Source organism: Mesoplodon mirus (genome assembly GCF_964341445.2).
Source record: "Mesoplodon mirus genome assembly, chromosome: 2".
In the NCBI taxonomy this organism is placed as follows: Eukaryota; Metazoa; Chordata; class Mammalia; order Artiodactyla; family Ziphiidae; genus Mesoplodon; species Mesoplodon mirus.
The window spans coordinates 62,212,225-62,230,630 of record NC_138977.1 but is presented as its reverse complement, the minus strand read 5'-3'; the positions used below and the strand labels follow the sequence as shown (position 1 = coordinate 62,230,630).

At 36.3% G+C, this 18,406-nt stretch overlaps 1 protein-coding gene across 5 annotated transcripts in view; it reads right to left on the bottom strand.

Annotated features, from left to right (window-relative positions):
• Window positions 1-1,879: 1,879 nt before the first annotated feature.
• The window catches only part of ADK (adenosine kinase), a 510,898-nt gene continuing 494,371 nt past the window's right edge, over window positions 1,880-18,406 (bottom strand). For all 5 annotated transcript variants that reach the window (XM_082639748.1, XM_082639752.1, XM_082639750.1 and 2 more), the window contains one exon: window positions 1,880-2,098. In XM_082639748.1, coding sequence (XP_082495874.1) covers window positions 1,974-2,098 — 125 coding nt within the window. In that variant the 3' untranslated portion in view covers window positions 1,880-1,973. The remainder of the gene's footprint in view (window positions 2,099-18,406) is intronic.

Sequence of the window (18,406 nt, the reverse complement as noted above, 5' to 3'; positions counted from 1 at the left end):
ACAGCAGCATGACTCATAAGATCCCAAAAGTGTTAACAACTGAAATGTCCATCGTGAATGGATAAACAAAATATGGTATATCCAAAGAAATATTATTTGACAATAAAAAGAAGTACTGAAAATGTCCTAAGGTGGGCAAACTTTGAAAACATGCTAAGTGAAAGAAGCAAGACACAAAAGAACACATGACTCCATTCTTATGAATATCAAGAATAGGCAAATCTATAGAGTCGGAAAATAGATTAGTGGTTACCAGTGAATGGGGAGTGAATTGGGTTTCCTTTTGGGGTGATGCAAGTGTTCTTGATTTAGATATTGGTGACAGCTGCACAGCTTTGTGAATATACTAAAGCCCACTGAATTGTATACTTTAAAATGAAAATTTTTATGGTATATGAATTATATCTCAACAATGATAAAGATAAACAAGCATAGGAGGCCTAAAAGTTTACTTAAACACAAACAAAACAAAAACCTGAATGCTTTTCTATGATTTGAATTCAGTTTTATAACTATGATCTTTTTTTTCTTCAACAATAATCATAATGATAACAACAGTAGGTACTTATTAGACTTGTAACAAGCATTTTATACTTAGTATTCTCTCTCAAATTATCTCAATGACCTTGTACATAGGGGTTATGATCCCATTTTATAGAAAGGAAGTTGAAGTTCAAAGAGGCTGAGTAGGGCTTCCCGGGTGGTGCAGTGGTTGAGAGTCCAACTGCTGATGCAGGGGACATGGGTTCGTGCCCCGGTCTGGGAGGATCCCACATGCCGCGGAGTGGCTGGGCCCGTGAGCCATGGCCACTGAGCCTGCACGTCCGGAGCCTGTGCTCCGCAACGGGAGAGGCCACAACAGTGAGAGGCCGGCGTACCGCAAAAAAAAAAAAAAAAAAAAGAGGCTGAGTAATTTGCCCAAGGCCATATCAAGGTAATTAAGTCTGACTCCAGAGGTTCTTTTTTTGTAGAGATTATTTTTTGGCCGCATTGCACAGCATGTGGGATCTTAGTTCCCCGACCAGGGATTGAACCCGTGCCCCCTGCATTGGAAGCACGGAGTCCTAACCACTGGACTGCCAGGGAATTTCCTGGAGGTTCTATTATACCATTTTGTCTTCCTTAAAACAGTGGCTTACTGGTCTCTAATACTAAGTTATTTTTCAATGTGTTATGTTGTTCTTTCTGTCTCCATCAACAAAACAGATATTATTTCAGGACCCAGGATTAAACAATGATCTTTCTTCCTTGGTTTGCAGAGCACAGGGCAAAGACAGAAAAAAAGTCCCATATGACAAGTTTTTATTTGTATCAAATTACAGAGTACCATAAGTAAATATAAGATTATGACTTGAATATTGTAATATAGCTTATAATTTGGCAAATTATTTAATTATCCAAAGTTTATTACATGTTTGAGTACACACTGAAGAAATTACTTGGCATAACTTGGTAAGATAAATATTTCTGTACCTTATTTAACCATTTATCATGTATTTATGTGGTACATATATGAACATATGTGTGTATATATGTGCACACACACTTCTGAATTAAATATACTTGTATAAAAGCTAAAGATTTATATACTGATATTATCTTTAATTCCTTTAAAAAATCTATCATATTAAATTGCGTCTGCATTCAAAGCAGAAATGTAAAAAAATGATCACTTTACTAAGTACACATGAATTTACAAAGTAATAAAAATGAAACAAAATTTCTATTGACATGTTATATTCCTGTTTAATTGACATTTAAGTGGCACTATCAAACTATGGAAATAAACCTCCGACTTTAGGTTGTTGAGAGAATAAAGATTCTAGTGTGTACTACTGTACCCTCTAAATTAAGATGAACATTATTACAGTAGGAAAGGTAGCATTTAATTTTCTTCTTTATTAATATGGGAATTCTCAGGAAGCCATCAAGGCAGTGTCTGTATTCCTGGGCTGCGGTTTCCTGCTTTTTCATCAGTGGAAGTCTGGCTTCTCAGGAAAGGTGCAGCCAGTCCTCCTAATTATGACACTTGCAGCATAGTGGCCAGCACGGATGCATTCAGTCAGGGGCTTGTCAGAGACCAGCTGAGACAGAAAACCTGGAACGCAGACAAAAGGGAAAAACATGAGTATTGTGTAACAGCATCAGAAATGTCATATGGGTCAGAACGAAAAATGGTCTACATACCTATGCCTTTTTTCAGTCTTGATAGTGAAGTGTGAAACCTCTAGGGTTAGAGAGTTCTTTCCTAATATTTCTTTTAAAGAGCTCAAGTCGGGATGTGACAACTCACCACGAAGTCAACCTAGTCTTTCTAAGCCTAAACTATCATGCTTTCCTTGATAAGGAGACTTTAACTCTGAGATTAAAAGGTTGTAAGTAAGAAATACTGGCCAAATAATATTATATTGGGTCTTTACAGCTGAGAAATTATTAGTTATGCCTCTGCCTATCTCTCTGGATTCCTTCTGTATTGTTGTTATTCCTAGAAAATTGCTATCTGGAAAAAATATCTGGATATCTCTCCAAGAACAAATTTGAGAGTTGAAAAGTTATGAATGACCTTATATTTCTTTCACTCCCAGAAGTAACAGCGAAATAATTTCTATAGTCAAGCACCATGGACCGGCTTGACATTAAAATAAATATGGTAAGGTAGGAAACAGGCCTTCTGCTTCTGACCAACATGAAATAAAAGGAACCAGATTTACCCTTTCTCCAGAAATAACTTTAAAATAAAAACAAAGTATATGCAACAAAGTTTTTCAAATATTGTACATCAGCCACAAAAGATCCATGAAAGAAGGGAGACAAATGAGGTAAACTGTAAAAGTTACCAGGCCACAACACATGGAAGGACAGCCTACTCAGAGCCTGACAGTTTCACTGACTTGAGAAGATGGAATTGGGAGTCAAAGTAGGATAAAATTAAACATCTACACAGACTGATCAGGAAAAAAAAGAGGGGAGATATAAATTGCCAATATTGGTAATAAGAGATATGACATCACTATAGCAACTACACACGCTAAAAGGATAATAAGGAAACATTAACAACTTTATGCCAATAGATCTGACCAGTTAAATTGGACAAACTTCTGGAGAGACACAAACTATCAAAGCTCACTCAGGAAGAAATAGATAACCTGAAGAGCCTTCTATCTATTAAATATTTGATTTTATAATTAAAAAGCACATTAAAAGCACATAAATAAAGAAAATTCCAGGTTCAGATGGTGTCACTGGTTGAGTTCTACCAAATATTTAAGGAAGAAAAATAACGTCAATGCTATACAAACTATTCAGAAAACTGAAAAGGAGAGAATACTTCCCAACTCGTTATTTGAGGCCAGCATTACTGATACCAAAATCAGGAAAGATGCAAATATTTTACAAATCCAATCCAGTAGTATATTTAAAAAAAGATAATAAATCATAATCAGATAGCATTTATCCCAGAAATACAAGGTTGATTTAACATTCAAAAACCAATCAATGTAATCTACCACATTAACTAAGAAAACCATAAGATCATCTTCACAGATGCCGAAAAAGCATCTGACAAAATCCAAGATCAGTTTCTAAAAAGAACTTTCAGCAAACTAGGAATAGAAGGGAACTTCCTCAACCTCATAAAGGGCACTTGTGAAAAACTTGCATTTAATATCATTCTTAATGGTGGATGATGGAATGTTTTTCCCTTAGAATTGAGAACAAGGAAAGAATGTTTGTTCTTAAACACTGTACTGGAGACCCTAGCCAGTGCAATATGGCAAACAGAAGAAAGAAGAAAAAGCATCAAGACTGAAAATGAAGTAAAACTGTCTTCATTTGCAGATGGCATGACTGTCTATGTCTACGGTTCTCAACAATGGCAAATGTTCTCTGGGGGGCAAAAGTGCCAATGTCTGGAGATGTTCTTGGTTGTCAAACCTGCAGCAGAGGGTGCTACTGGCAACTAGTGGGTAGAGCCCAGGGATGCTGTTAAATATCCTATGATGTCAATAATGCCGAGACTGAGAAATCCTGGTCTATGTAGAAAATCCTATGGAATCTAGAAAAAAGTTACTAGAACTACTGAATTTAGTAAAACTGCAGGATACAAAATCACTATGCAAAAATCAATTGGATTTCTGTACTAGTAACGTATATATATAGCAATTGTATATGCCAGCAAAATTGATGTTAAAAATACTATTCACCATACCATCAAATACGTGAAATACCTAGGGCTAAATATGATAAAAGCTGTGTAAGACATTTATTTACACTGAAAATGACAAAACAGTGCTGAGAAAACAAAACAACAATGCTGAGAGAAATTTTAAAAAGCTAAGTAAATGAAGAGATTTAAAGTGTGCAGAGATCAGAAGATTCAATATTGTTATCAGCTCTACTGATTCAACGTAATATCAGCCAAAATTCTAGCAGACTTTTCTAACAGAAACTGACATGCTGATTCTACAATTTATGTGGAAATGCAAAGAACTTAGACTAATCAAAACACAACTTTGAAAAGAAGACTACTTGATTAAAAAACTTATTACAGAACTAAAATAATTGAGACATTATGGCATAAAGACAGACAAATCAATGCAACTGAATAGACAGTCCAGAAATAAACCTACTTCTATATGGTCAATTGATTTTTAAAAAGGTATTAAGTAATTCAATGAAGAAAGGATAATCTTTTAAAAAAATGTTCTTAGAAGAGCTGGATGGCCATATGTGGAAAAAAAACAAAAACAAAAGCCCCCACTTCTACTCTTCCTCACATCAACCACAAAAATTAACTTGAAATGGAACATAGGTCTAAATGTAAGAGCTAAAACCATAAAACTCTGAGAAGAAAACTTAGGAGGAAATCTTAGTGATTTTGGACTTGCCAAAGATCTCTTAAGACATGAAAAGTATAAACTTTTTTTTTTTTTTTTTTGCGGTACGCGGGCCTCTCACTGTTGTGGCCTCTCCCGTTGCGGAGCACAGGCTTTGGATGCACAGGCTCAGTGGCCATGGCTCATGGGCCCAGCCGCTCCACGGCATGTGGGATCTTCCCGGACAGGGGCACGAACCCATGTCCCCTGCATCAGCAGGCAGACTCTCAACCACTGCGCCACCAGGGAAGCCCAAAAGTATAAACTTTTATGAGAGAAAAAATAATTTTGACTTTGCCAAATTAAACACTTTTATACTTCAATAACAAGAAACAACCCAATAAAAAATGGGCAACAGTGTTGAACAAACACTTTAGCAAAGAAGATAAACAGATATCAAACAAGCACATGAAAAGATGTTCAACATCATTATTTATTAGAGGAATGCAAATTAAAGCCACCATTAGATACCACTGCCCACCCACCAGAATGGCTAAAATTAAAAAGACGGACAAACCAAGTGTTGGCAAGGGTACAGATCAACTGAAACTCTCATATACTGATTGTGAGACTATAAAATGATAAGCCCCCTTTTGAAAACCATTTATCTGCATCTTAAAAAGTTAAACATACACCTACTATATGACTCAGTTTTTCTATTTCTAGGTACTTAACCCAAGGTAAAGGAAAGCATTTTTCCATACCACAATTTGTAAATGAATGTTCAGAGCAGCTTTATTTGGAATAGCCCGAAACTGGAAACAATCCAAGTAGCATGGAAGCAGTAGATATGTCCATAGTGATGGTTTCATAGGTGTATACATAATTCAACATTTGTAAAACTGTACACTTTAAACATGTGCAGTTTACTGTATGTCAATTATACTGCAATAAAACTATATAAAAATTGTTATAGTTATAAATAAGGTAGTCAAGAACAGAAGAATCTGGGGCTACTTCCCTCTTAGGAAAACCCAAGCTGCTGTAGCAGTACTCAAATTCTCAGAAGAACAGATGATAATGAGAAACTGTTCCGTAGCCAGACTTTTAGGCCCTCCCATAGCCCCTGGGCAGCTGGGGGGTGAAGGTTAATTTAAAAGCTGTGGTGTAGTGACCTGTAGAGAGCATTATAAGAGATTTATGTTCTTTTTCTTCTACCATTCTGACCACACAGGCTTCTCCCTGTCAGATTTGGGGAATGCTCTGTATCCAATAAAATAAATAAGTACACCCAACCAAAGAATAATTAAATTGGTTAATGGAGTGATGTATTTTGAAGACGTTTGCTTAGAATGTGAAATCACTCTCTCAAGAGGTTTAGTAAGAGTATTTTATCAATGGGTTTTCAGGTAACAGTCAAAGGTCGATATTAACTTTCAGCCAAACTGTGAGACTAAACTGCTCAGCCCACACAGTGAATGGAACAGATGCCAAATTTAGTCAGATCAGCTTACAATGGAAACACGTCTATCAGAAGACTTACAAGGAACATCTGTTTTCCTCATTCCTCCTGGTATGTTCTTTGAGAGAAAAGAAAGCTTATGTTTATGAAATATTTTTGTGAAGCCTAAATACCAGCATCCTCTTTCTAAGAGAAGAGCAAGCTGATGATTGAAGTCCCCTGAAGAGACATTTTCTTTGACAAGTGGAAAACCTGGATGCAGAAAAAAGCTAAGACCTTTGCCCCAGGTGAATATCAGTTCTTTAATAATCTATTTTAAAAAACGAACTGAGATGAACTACAGATGTTATACAATCAATTATAAGTGGAACCTTCATAAAGTAGCTGGTGTGAGTCTTCAAAAGTTGTATAAAATAGTTTAAATAAAGGGAGCTTATATTAAAGCTCCCTTATATTATATTATATTAAAGAATCATAGGGAATCCTTTTATAATAGGAATTAAACATTCCCAAGATACATTTTTTATTGTGTAAAATATACACAACCTAAAAATTACCATTTTGACCATTTTTAAGTGTACAATTCATGGCATTAAGTACATTTTGCAATGTTGTGTAACCATCACCTCTATCGATTTCCAGAACTTTTTCATCACTCCAACAGAAACTATACTCATTAAACTCTCCATTCCCCCTACCCCTGGCCTCTGGTAACAGCTATTCTTTCTGTATCTATGAATTTGCCTACTCCGGATACTTCACGTGAGTAGGATCATGCAATATTTGGCCTTTTGTGTCTGGCTTATTTCACTTAGCATAATGTTTTGCAATATAATTTTTTAAGTTTAGATTTTAATTATTAGCTGGCCTAAAATGTATTTTTAAAAAACTGTATTTGGGAATAATTTCAAATTCAGAGAAAACTTGCAGGAATAAAAACAACACAAATAGTACCCACATATCCTTTACCTGGATGCACTTATTGTCAACATTTTGCTCCTTCTGTGCACATGCTCTCTTTTTGTACAATTTTCCCCCAAACTATTTGAGAGGAAGTTGCATCTGTCATCTCCCTTTACCTTTAAATATATCTATGTGTCTTCCCTGAGAATAAGGCTATTCTCTTACAAAACCATAGTCATCAACTTCAGTAACACTGTTAGAATACTGTTATCTAATCGACTGTCCATATTCCAGTTTTGTCAATGACCCAATAATGTCCTTTATAGCATTTTTCTTCCTTCTAGGATAGAATTTAGTCTAGGATTTGTCATATTTTTAGTCTCCTTTATCTTGAACATTTCCTCAGTCTTTCTTTGACTTTTGTGAGAAGGACATTTTCAAAGAATACAGCCTTCCCCTACTCTGTATTTAATAGAGTGGTTCTCATTTTGGTTTGTTTGGTATTTCCTCATGATTAATTCAGACTATGCATTCCTGGCCAGAATACTAGAAAAATTATGTTATTCTTCTCAGGGTTTCACACATTTAGGAGCATATTATGTCTGGCTGCTGTTCACTGGTGACAATTATGATCACCTGATCAAGGTGTTGTCCTATTTCTCCATTGTATAAGTATATTTTCCCTTGCATCTAACAGGGAGTCTGTTGGTAGACAGTTTAATACCATGCAAATATGCTACTCCCCATCAAGAATCCCAATCCCTTCTCCCAGATTTAGTATTCACTCATGATTCTTAACTGAAGCAACTTAAACTGTGATGATTTTCTAACTCCGGCACTCCTTTCACATTTACCAGTCAGCTTCTGGCATTTTATTATATGCAAGAGCTTACCTTTTCTCCCATTTATTATTTGTAATCTATTTATTTATCAGTAAGGAGCACAGACTTTTTTTTTTTTGCGGTATGCGGGCCTCTCACTGCTGTGGCCTCTCTCGCTGCAGAGCACAGGCTCGGGACGCACAGGCTCAGTAGCCATAGCTCACAGGCCCAGCCGCTCCACGGCATGTGGGATCCTTCTGGACCGGGACACAAACCCGCGTCCCCTGCATCGGCAGGCAGACTCTCAACCACTGTGCCACCAGGGAAGCCCAGACTTTTGTTTTTTAATCAATGGTTTATAATTCATAACAGCCTTTAATTTGGTGCTCAAAATGTCCCACTTTTTGCCAGTAGGAGCACCTTCAAGCTGGCTCAAGTGTCCTTGGACCTGCCCTCACACTATTTTTGAGCACTTCCTTACTTTCCGGCATTATGTTCTGGGCTCTTAAACCCACCCTATCCCAGCCCTGGAATCAGCCATTTTTCCAAGGATACCTATTTCCTATTAGGGTGGAATGGTATTAGAGACCAAAGTGTGGGTGGTAAGTGCATTCTTTGCTTTTGGACTCTGTCAGCGAATTGAGCTAGGAAGTATGCATGTACACACATGCACAGATATACATACTTACACACTTAAATGTGTACATATGTATACACATATATACACAGAACTATTTTAGAAATTGAGTTGACACCAATATTTCCAATTCCAATCCATCCCCACAGAGTTCTTTCTTACCTTCCCCCCTTCCATTATCATGATTTTGTACTTTCTTCTACAGTGAAAACCCTAGCTCCCAACAATATCAATACATTTATTTATTGGCTCAGTTTTTTTTTTTTTTAAATTGGAGTATAAGTTGATCCACAATTGGCTCAGTTTTGAAATATTTCTTAAAACAGCTTCAAAATTGCTTCACCACTTATTCTACGAAAACCCAAATCTACTAAAAAGAGTTTGGAATTGGTTTGCTGTTCTCCAATGTACTCAAATACTGTGTTCAGTTTGCTCTTTAGATTGGTTCTCTTTTTTACTCCACTTTAGAATGGTTCACTTTACTTAAGACTGAAAAAAATGGTGGGGTCGTGTGTTTCAGTTTGCTTTCAGTTTCCATTCCCCACTTTCATCCTTGTTAATTTAATGTGTCTTTAAAAATATGTAGAATATTAACATGTTTCCAAGTAAAAACTTTAAAAAAGGTATACTCAGAGAAGTGTCACTTCCTTTTACACTGTGCCCCTCTGTGCCCGTCCCCAATGTATGTACCCAATTTCACTGTTTTCTGGTTTGTCTTCCTGTGTTTATTTTTGTAAAGGTAAGCAGATATATGTACATTTTCTTATTTCCTCTTCTTTCTTACACAAAAGGAGGGTAGCATAGAATACATGCCCTTTTGCACTTTGCTTTTTTCACTTAAAACACCACCTGGAAATCACTGCATATTTATACATAGAGATTCTCCTCATTCTTTTTTACAGCTGCATAGCACCATATTGTATGGATATACCATAGTTTATTCACTCCATCTCCTATGTGTGAATGTTCACATAGTTTCTAATGCTTTGAAATTACAAATAATTCTGTAATGAATAATATTTTGTATACATATTTTTGTGTTGTTGGGTGTGTGTGTGTTATCTTTGGGATAAATTTCTACAAGTAGAATTTTCTGGGTTGAAGGGTAAATACATAAGCAGTTTTGTTAGACATTTCCAAATTCCCCCTCCTTGGGGCTGAACTGTTTTGCATTTCCACTAGTCATGTTTGAGGGTGTCTGCTTCCCCACAGCCTCAATAAGAGCGTATACTGCCAAGCTTCTGAATTTTTGCCAATCTGATGGGTTAGAAACAATATCTCGATGTAAGTTTAATTTGCATTTTTCTTACTATGGGTGAGGTTGAACATCTTTTTATATGTGTAAAGAACAAATCTCTTTCTGTGAGTTGTTTATTCTGATCTTTTGCTTATTTTTCTGTAGAATTTTTGGTCTCCTCTGCACCCCCCCCCCCCAATTTTTATAAGTTCTCTGCATTTTTAGAATATTATTCCAATGAAGTATTTTTTAGGTAGGAAAAATACAAATAATGACAATATGCTATTAATATATACAAATTCTGTGCCAGTAAGTAAACAAAGTGCTTATTCATATTTCATTCACTGAATGTGGTGAATTATAAAAAGTGTGGTTGGCAGACACTATAGCAGATAAATATGGCTTGCAGATAAATTTAAAAAAGAATTTTGCACTCTTTTACTAAAGAGTTTGGGCCTAAGAAGAAGTCAAGAAGTAAAATCTTAAATAACTGACTTGGCATGTGTACTCAATATGCAAAAGTACCTTAGAAGCTCTTTTTTGCGGGCCATTAGCTTACGGTCCTTGTCAGTACATCATGTTGAAAATGAAGGGTAAGGCTCTGCATATATGCCTTTCAGCACAGTCATGAGAAGAGGAACAGGAGGTATTACACTGGAGAACAAGAAATATCAATACAGTTTTCCAAATCAAGAACTCACATGCTGAGGCGATTGTTGTTACCTTTTTACTTTGGTTCATTCTCTCTGTGACCTCTAACTCCCCTCTGATCCTTTTACAGATAGGCTTATCCCAGGGCCTCTCAGACTTTCCCCAACTTTAGGCCAAGTCACGGACCTTAGGTCTCCAGCTGTTGAGGCACAGGGTAGGTGAAGGCTTCTCAGTGACATTGAATTTGGTTCCTAGGGCTAGTATCAGCTGGCTCTGAATCCTGGAACAATCACAGACCCAGAGCTCTCAGAATAAACCTTTGTCCATTAACAACTGGTACAGCTTATTACCTTCTGGTAAATTTCATTTGGAATTTTCTTTTACTGATGTTAAAGAGAGTGATCCGCACACATGGTCACCTTATCTTTGATAAAGGAGACAAGAATATACAATGGAGAAAAGAAAGCCTCTTCAATAAGTGGTGCTGGGAAAACTGGACAGCTACAGGTAAAAGAATGAAATTAGAACACTCCCTAACACCATAGACAAAAATAAACTCAAAATGGATTAAAGACCTAAATGTAAGTCCAAACACTATAAAACTCTTAGAGGAAAACATAGGCAGAACACTCTATGACATAAATCACAGCAAGATCCTTTTTGACCCACCTCCTAGAGAAATGGAAATACAAACAAAAATAAACAAATGGGACCTAATGAAACTTAAAAGCTTTTGCACAGCGAAGGAAACCATAAACAAGACAAAAAGACAACCCTCAGAATGGGAGAAAATATTTGCTAATGAAGCAACTGACAAAGGATTAACCTCCAAAATATACAAGCAGCTCATGCAGCTCAATATCAAAAAACCATACAACCCAATCTGAAAATGTGCAGAAGACCTAAATAGACATTTCTCCAAAGAAGATATACAGATTGCCAACAAACACATGAAAGGATGCTCAACACCACTAATCATTAGAGAAATGCAAATCAAAACTACAATGAGGTATCACCTCACACCAGTCACAATGGTCATCATCAAAAAATCTAGAAACAGTAAATGCTGGAGAGGGTGTGGAGAAAAAGGAACCCTCTTGCACTGCTGGTGGGAATGTAAATCGATACAGCCACTATGGAGAACAGTATGGAGGTTCCTTAAAAAACTAAAAATAGAACTACCATACGACCCAGCAATCCCACTACTGGGTATATACCCTGAGAAAACCATAATTCAAAAAGAGTCATATACCACAATGTTCATTGCAGCACTATTTACAATAGCCAGGACATGGAAGCAACCTAAGTGTCCATCAACAGATGAATGGATAAAGAAAATGTGGCACATATATACAATGGACTATTACTCAGCCATAAAAAGAAATGAAATTGAGTCATTTGTAATGAGGTGGATGGACCTAGAGTCTGTCATACAGAGTGAAGTAAGTCAGAAAGAGAAAAACAAATACTGTATGCTAACACGTATATATGGAATCTACAAAAAAAATTTGGTTCTGAAGAACCTAAGGGCAGGACAGGAATAAAGACGCCGACGTAGAGAATGGACTTGAGGACACGGGGAGGGGGAAGGGTAAGCTGGGATGAAATGAGAGAGTGGCACTGACATATATACACTACCAAATGTAAAACAGACAGCTAGTGGGAAGCAGCTGCATCCCACAGGGAGATCAGCTCGGTGCTTTGTGACCACCTAGAGGGGTGGGAGAGGGATGGGGGGAGGGAGACGCAAAAGGGAGGGGATATGGGGATATATGTGTACATACAGCTGATTCACTTTGTTATAGAGCAGAAACTAGCACTACATTGTAAAGCAATTATACTCCAATAAAGATGTTAAAAAAAAAATAAAGAGAGTGATCAATTTTAGCATAACTGAATCCAGTGTTGGAGACAAGGCCTGAGACATAATTTAAACTGTGCCAAGGTGCTAAGCTACTTTTTTCCTCAAAGCACATAGAGGTGGGATGGCTGGTATGGGCAAAAGGCAATGTGATTTCCTAACTTCCATGTTGTTACTGTAGAAGAGATATAACATTTAGAATTTTCTTAGTGTCATTTACAGAGAACTGAGAAATATCGTCAGTAGGTATGAAAGCCTTAATGAAGACTCTTAAGAGCTAGGGATATTTTAAAAGGAAATGAACAAAGTCTACAGATCAATTTTTTCTTTTCCATATAGTTCCTCCGCTAATAGTTTTCATGGTGGCTGGAACTAAAAACCCAGTAGACTCCATTACTGTTCATTCAACATTCACAGTAAAAAGAACGAGTTAGCTTTTCTGATTATCATCAAATATGGTTACACGGTTTATGTTTTAAAAAAATCCAACAATTTGAAAAGAGGACTAGTTAAATCCAGGCAATGGAATAACAGAAAGCAGTTAACTAGAATGAGTTAGATCTTCATGTGCTGCTAAGAAAGAACCTCCAAGATATGAGTAAATGAAAAATCAAGAGATTGAACAGTAAGCCCAGTATACTTTCATTCAATGAAAACTGGGATATGGATTCATATACAAACTTGCACAAGTACAGGATATTTCTGGGTGGATTCAACAGAAACTAGCAACCAAAGCTACCTCATGGAGGGGAATTAACGGACTGGGGTAGGAGCAATGTTTACTTTTCATTATATATAAATACACTGCTTCTATGATATATATATGTATCTCCTTTTTGTGCTGTTGTATTTTCTACTGCTTACGGGTGTTACTTCTGCAATAAAAAGTAGATTAGAAACATTTTCCCATACCTTTAAATATTCTTAGAGACCATGCATTTTAAATGTGGATGTAGCATAATTTACTTAATCCTATTTTTGGATATTTAGTTTTTTTCCAATTTTGTTTTCTACCATAATTAACACTGTAGTGAATATCTTTATAACATTTTAATAACATTTATCATTGTGCACATTTAAAAATTTTAATTTCCTTAGGATAAATTCCTTTAAGGGTAATTAATTTTAAGGCTTTATATCCACATTACCAAACTCTTTTTCAAAATTATCTTATTAATGTATATACCCAACAGCAGTCTTGCTATAAAAAAATTCTGTTTGATAATTTGAAAAGTGAAAGGCAGAATCTTGTTTTAACTTACAGTTATTTATTAGGGAGGTTGAAAATTTTTTTTGTTTGTATGCCTACTGACCATTTGTATTTCTTGTTTTTATGAACTGTCTGATGACAGCTTTTACCTATTTTCCTATTGGGGTATTTCTCTTCTTTTACTGATTTGTAAGAGATATTCTCCCAGTTTGTCTACTACCTATGTTGTGAATACTTCCCGTTATTTTGTCATTTGCCTTTTATTTCTATTGCTACATCAATATGTATATTTTTGTATGTTTTGGAGATTAATTCTTTGTCTGTTGCTTCATTTGCAAATATTTTCTCCCATTGTGAGCGTTGTCTTTTGGTCTTATTTATGGTTTCCTTTGCTGTGCAGAAGCTTTTAAGTTTCATTTGGTCCCATTTGTTTATTTTTGTTTTCATTTCCATTTCTCTAGGAGGTGGGTCAAAAAGGATCTTGCTGTGATTTATGTCATAGAGTGTTCTGCCTATGTTTTCCTCTAAGTTTTAGTGTGTCTGGCCTTACATTTAGGTCTTTAATCTATTTTGAGTTTGTTTTTGTGTATGGTGTTAGAGAGTGTTCTAATTTCATTCTTTTACCTGTAGCTGTCCAGTTTTCCCAGCACCACTTATTGAAGAGTCTTTCTTTTCTCCATTGTATATTCTTGCCTCCTTTATCAAAGGTGACCATATGTTTATCTCTAGGCTTTCTATCCTGTTCCATTGATCTATATTTGTGTTTAAAAAAAATTCCTAATACTTAAAAATAAAAACCGCTCAAAACATAAAAGTATACGCTTTATATCCTATACTCACTTATCTATTTCATTGCTTGGTGAACCTACTATATTTTATGTTTGTTGTCTTCAGAAAGCTACGATTCACTTCAGACACTTTTGGTAATCTTCACGGTTTTGGTTCAGATCCTTGAGGACTGGGTCAATGATCTAATGAACCATTTGCATTCCAGATTGCTATAATACTATGCTTTCCCTACTGTCTTCATCCCTCACCCCACCCCAACTTATTCATTTAATTTATCAATGTTCTTTATACAAGAGTAATATCAAACTACACACTGTACAGTAGTGACAAGTTAATTACATAGTTATTAAGAGATAATGTGGGAGTAGTAACATAAGTTATCATGTAATTACCTTTGTTCTCAGAGGCATTACCACGTAATTAAAGCAAACTGATATAATATTTTACAGCAACTAAGAGTGCTGAATTCTATATTCTCCCTGTCCTTTTCCCTGTAAAAAATTTGCTGTCATTTCTGGATCAATTTGATTTTTCAGTTCTTTGTTCATTCTCCATCTTTCTTAGATATCTACACTTTAGTGATGATTTTATGGGCTCTCTTAGACTGGCCTGCTATACCTTCTAAACCAATGGTTACCAGATATATGCTGCCACACGTCACATGAGACAGTAAACTTAAAGGCTGTACTTTTTTTTAAAGCCTGTATTTTTATTATTATTACCTGTGCCTACTTTAAGAGACAGAATAAGATATAAATTAAAATTTTGAGTAATCTGAATCCTCAATTTACTAGACTTATGGCACTACCACTCTGACACTTGTATACATATACAAACTTGTATAAGAAGCAAATGAAAATAAAGTAAAAACCTAGAACGCTATCAAAAGTATTTTGATTTATTCAATCAACCAACATTTATTGAATGCCTACCATCACTAGGTACTGTGCTAGACACCAAAGAATTCAAAGATGGATACAACATAGTGTTAATCCTTGAGGATTTTATAGTTTTAGGAGAAAAAGCCACATAAATACGTTAAAAATAATCCTGGCAGAAGTGTGGAGCATGAATTTACTAGGAAAGAGACTGGTGGCAGAGAGATCACATAGGAGTCTACTGGAATATTCTAGGAGCATTTCTCAAAGTGTGGTCCCTGCACCAGCAGCTTTAGTGTGACCTAAGCCCCACCCTAGACCTATCGAATCAGAAACTGTGAGGATAGGACCCAGCAATTTATCTTTTAACAAGTCCTCCAGGTGATTCTGATGCATGCTCAAGTTTGAGAACCACTGTTCTAGGGTGACAGATAATAAGGATAAGATGGAGAATAAATAGTGATTTGATGTGGGTGCTGATGAAATTTTAAAAATTAAGAACAATTCTGTGGCTTAAAGCTTAGGAAACTATGTGGAAAATGAAACATGGAGTATGTCCCAGGCTCAGTTCATGTCAAGTACTCTTCACCAGAGTCTCATTGCTTTTCCTGTGAAGGAGCTACATTTTACCCCACTCGCAGTAAGAAACAGCAGTAAAGATCCTAGGTAGGGCATGACAAGGGTGTTGTTATTTGAGGCACTGGACATTCCACTGGGCAAATCGAATCTGGAGATCTACTGGATAACTTCAACATGTTCTATGAAATCTTGCCAGGAGCCTCTGACCTGTATGCTATTGTCTATTAACAGCAGGAACTGATGTTCAGGATTATGATCTTGAGAATCAGTTTTCATATTCATACTACAGGTATTAAGGGAAATAGATATTAAATGCTGCTTGCTTCCTTTCCTAACACGTGTTTTCTCCAGATCTACCTCCATTTTAAATAACAGTAAAGAAAAGGTAGCTGTGATCAGTCTGTCACTGGATTATTCACATATACATTCTAGCATAGTTTAATGTTAAGTCAAGGTGACCTGATACAAAAGTATGGCCTTAACTGCTATTTCCTGACTCACTCCCTTTCTGACAAAATCCCTCAATAACCAAGTTCTTAGATTTACTGACTAGAATGGTTTCTATCTGATGGTAGGAGGTAAGTTTGTCTGTAGCTATGCATGTGATTAATTGACTTATTCATTCATACAATGAAAATTTACTATCTACTCTATGCCAGGCACTGTGGTGGGTCCTAAGGAAACATTGGTGAATAAGACACATAGTGCCCCTGCTCTCTTGAAGCTTATATTTTAATGGGGGAGATTTTTAAAGAAGTAATAAGTTAGTAATTAAGATAATAAAAAAGTAAATAAGATAATTCCAGAGAATGTTAAGTCCTATTAAGGAAAACGACTGTGTGTAGCAGTACAGAACAGTGAAGGGACCCATGTTAGATAGGATGGTTAGAGAACACTTCTAAGTTGAGACTGAGGATGGGAAAGACATAGCCATGTAGAGTAGGGAAGAGCATATTAGGCAAAGGGAACTCCACGTGCAAAGTGCCTAAGGCCTTAAAGAAGACCAGCATAGCCACTGCACGCAAGCAAAGGTGAAAGTGGCATGAAATACAGATTCAGAGATAGCAGATCATATAGATCCTTTTAGGCCACTATAGGAGTTTAGACTTTTAGTCTAAGTGCAACTAGAAGCCACAGAAGGGTTGTAAGCAGGGGAGTGAAATAATTTGATTTCTCCTTAAAGTGAGTACTTAGGAAAATGGAATAGAATGCAAAAAAGACTGAAAGTATGGAGCTCAGTTAGGAAGCTACTGTAGTAAGTAAAAAACAGGCCTGAGTTAAAGTGGCAGAAAAGAAAAAGCAGAAAAATGGAGGGATTTGAGATAAGATATGAGATATATCCTTAAAATTGAGTCAAAAGAACTCACTGAAGGTTTGGACAGAAGGAGAGGAAGGTATTAAGAATGATTCCTAGGTTTCCAGCTTAAGATATAAGCTGTTAGATGTTCCATGTATTGTGTGATAGATGGATCATGCTGTAGGGAACATTTTCAGAACTCTAAGTGTGAGAAAAAGGGCAAAGACAAAGCATGCAAACATACATGTGTATAGTGCCCACCCATCCATTACCCTTTTAAGAAAAACTGCCTCATCTCCAGCATTGTTGAGGGGGTCAGCTGATGTATTTGGAGCATGTAAATCAACGCTTACTGCTAACTGGACCAAGGCCAGGGCATCTGACCCCAGATGTTCTTCCAGCATCCTATTTATGAATGGCACAAAAAGTGAATTGAGCTAACCTACTGTTCTCTTTCAGGAGCCAGAATGGAAAGCAAAGAAGGACCAGAAAGACCAGGAAGGAAGAAGCAGACATGCAATGCAGCTGAGTGACATTAATGTGTAAGCAATGGAGTGAAGATCCATGAATATCTGCTGTTGAGGTCTCTAGAACTGATAGAATCTAGAATCATCATCTGGCTCCACTCTCAGTAAAAGCTTGTCCAGTTTTGGTTCTTGCTTGAGATTCCTTTTATGACAGGTAACACATTTGAATCCTTACTATGTGTCAGGTACTGCTCCTTTATAAATATTATTTCATTCAGCTTTTACTATAACCCAAATGAGATAGGTATTTTACCCTCATTTTTACAGATGAGAAAACTGAGGCTCAGAGGTGTCAAGTAACTTGTCCATAGTCACACAATGCCAGAACGAGGACTCAAATCCATGTCTTTTGACCCATTGTCTTAACCACTGTGTTATAATGTCTCCCTTAATGCTTATGTGCTTCCTTAAAAAAAATTCCTTATTCTGAGCCAGATGAAATGGGTTTCTGTTCCTTTGACCAAAGGAGTCAGATGAAATAGTGCCTTAAAGCCAAAGTATGGCTGCCCTACTAGATCCTGCACCCCTGCCCCTGCTTCCATGACAATGAGCTCCCTCACACAGTTGTCATTCTTAAGAAAATTGATAGAACAAAATAAAGTACTGTATTGTGAGGATTTTGAAATGCACATATATAAAATAGAATGATATATTATAATCATAAATCTATATCGTTTCTTTTTCCTCTGTCTTTGAATACTTTAATGTAGAATAGAGATCGAAATACACTGTGAAAAAAC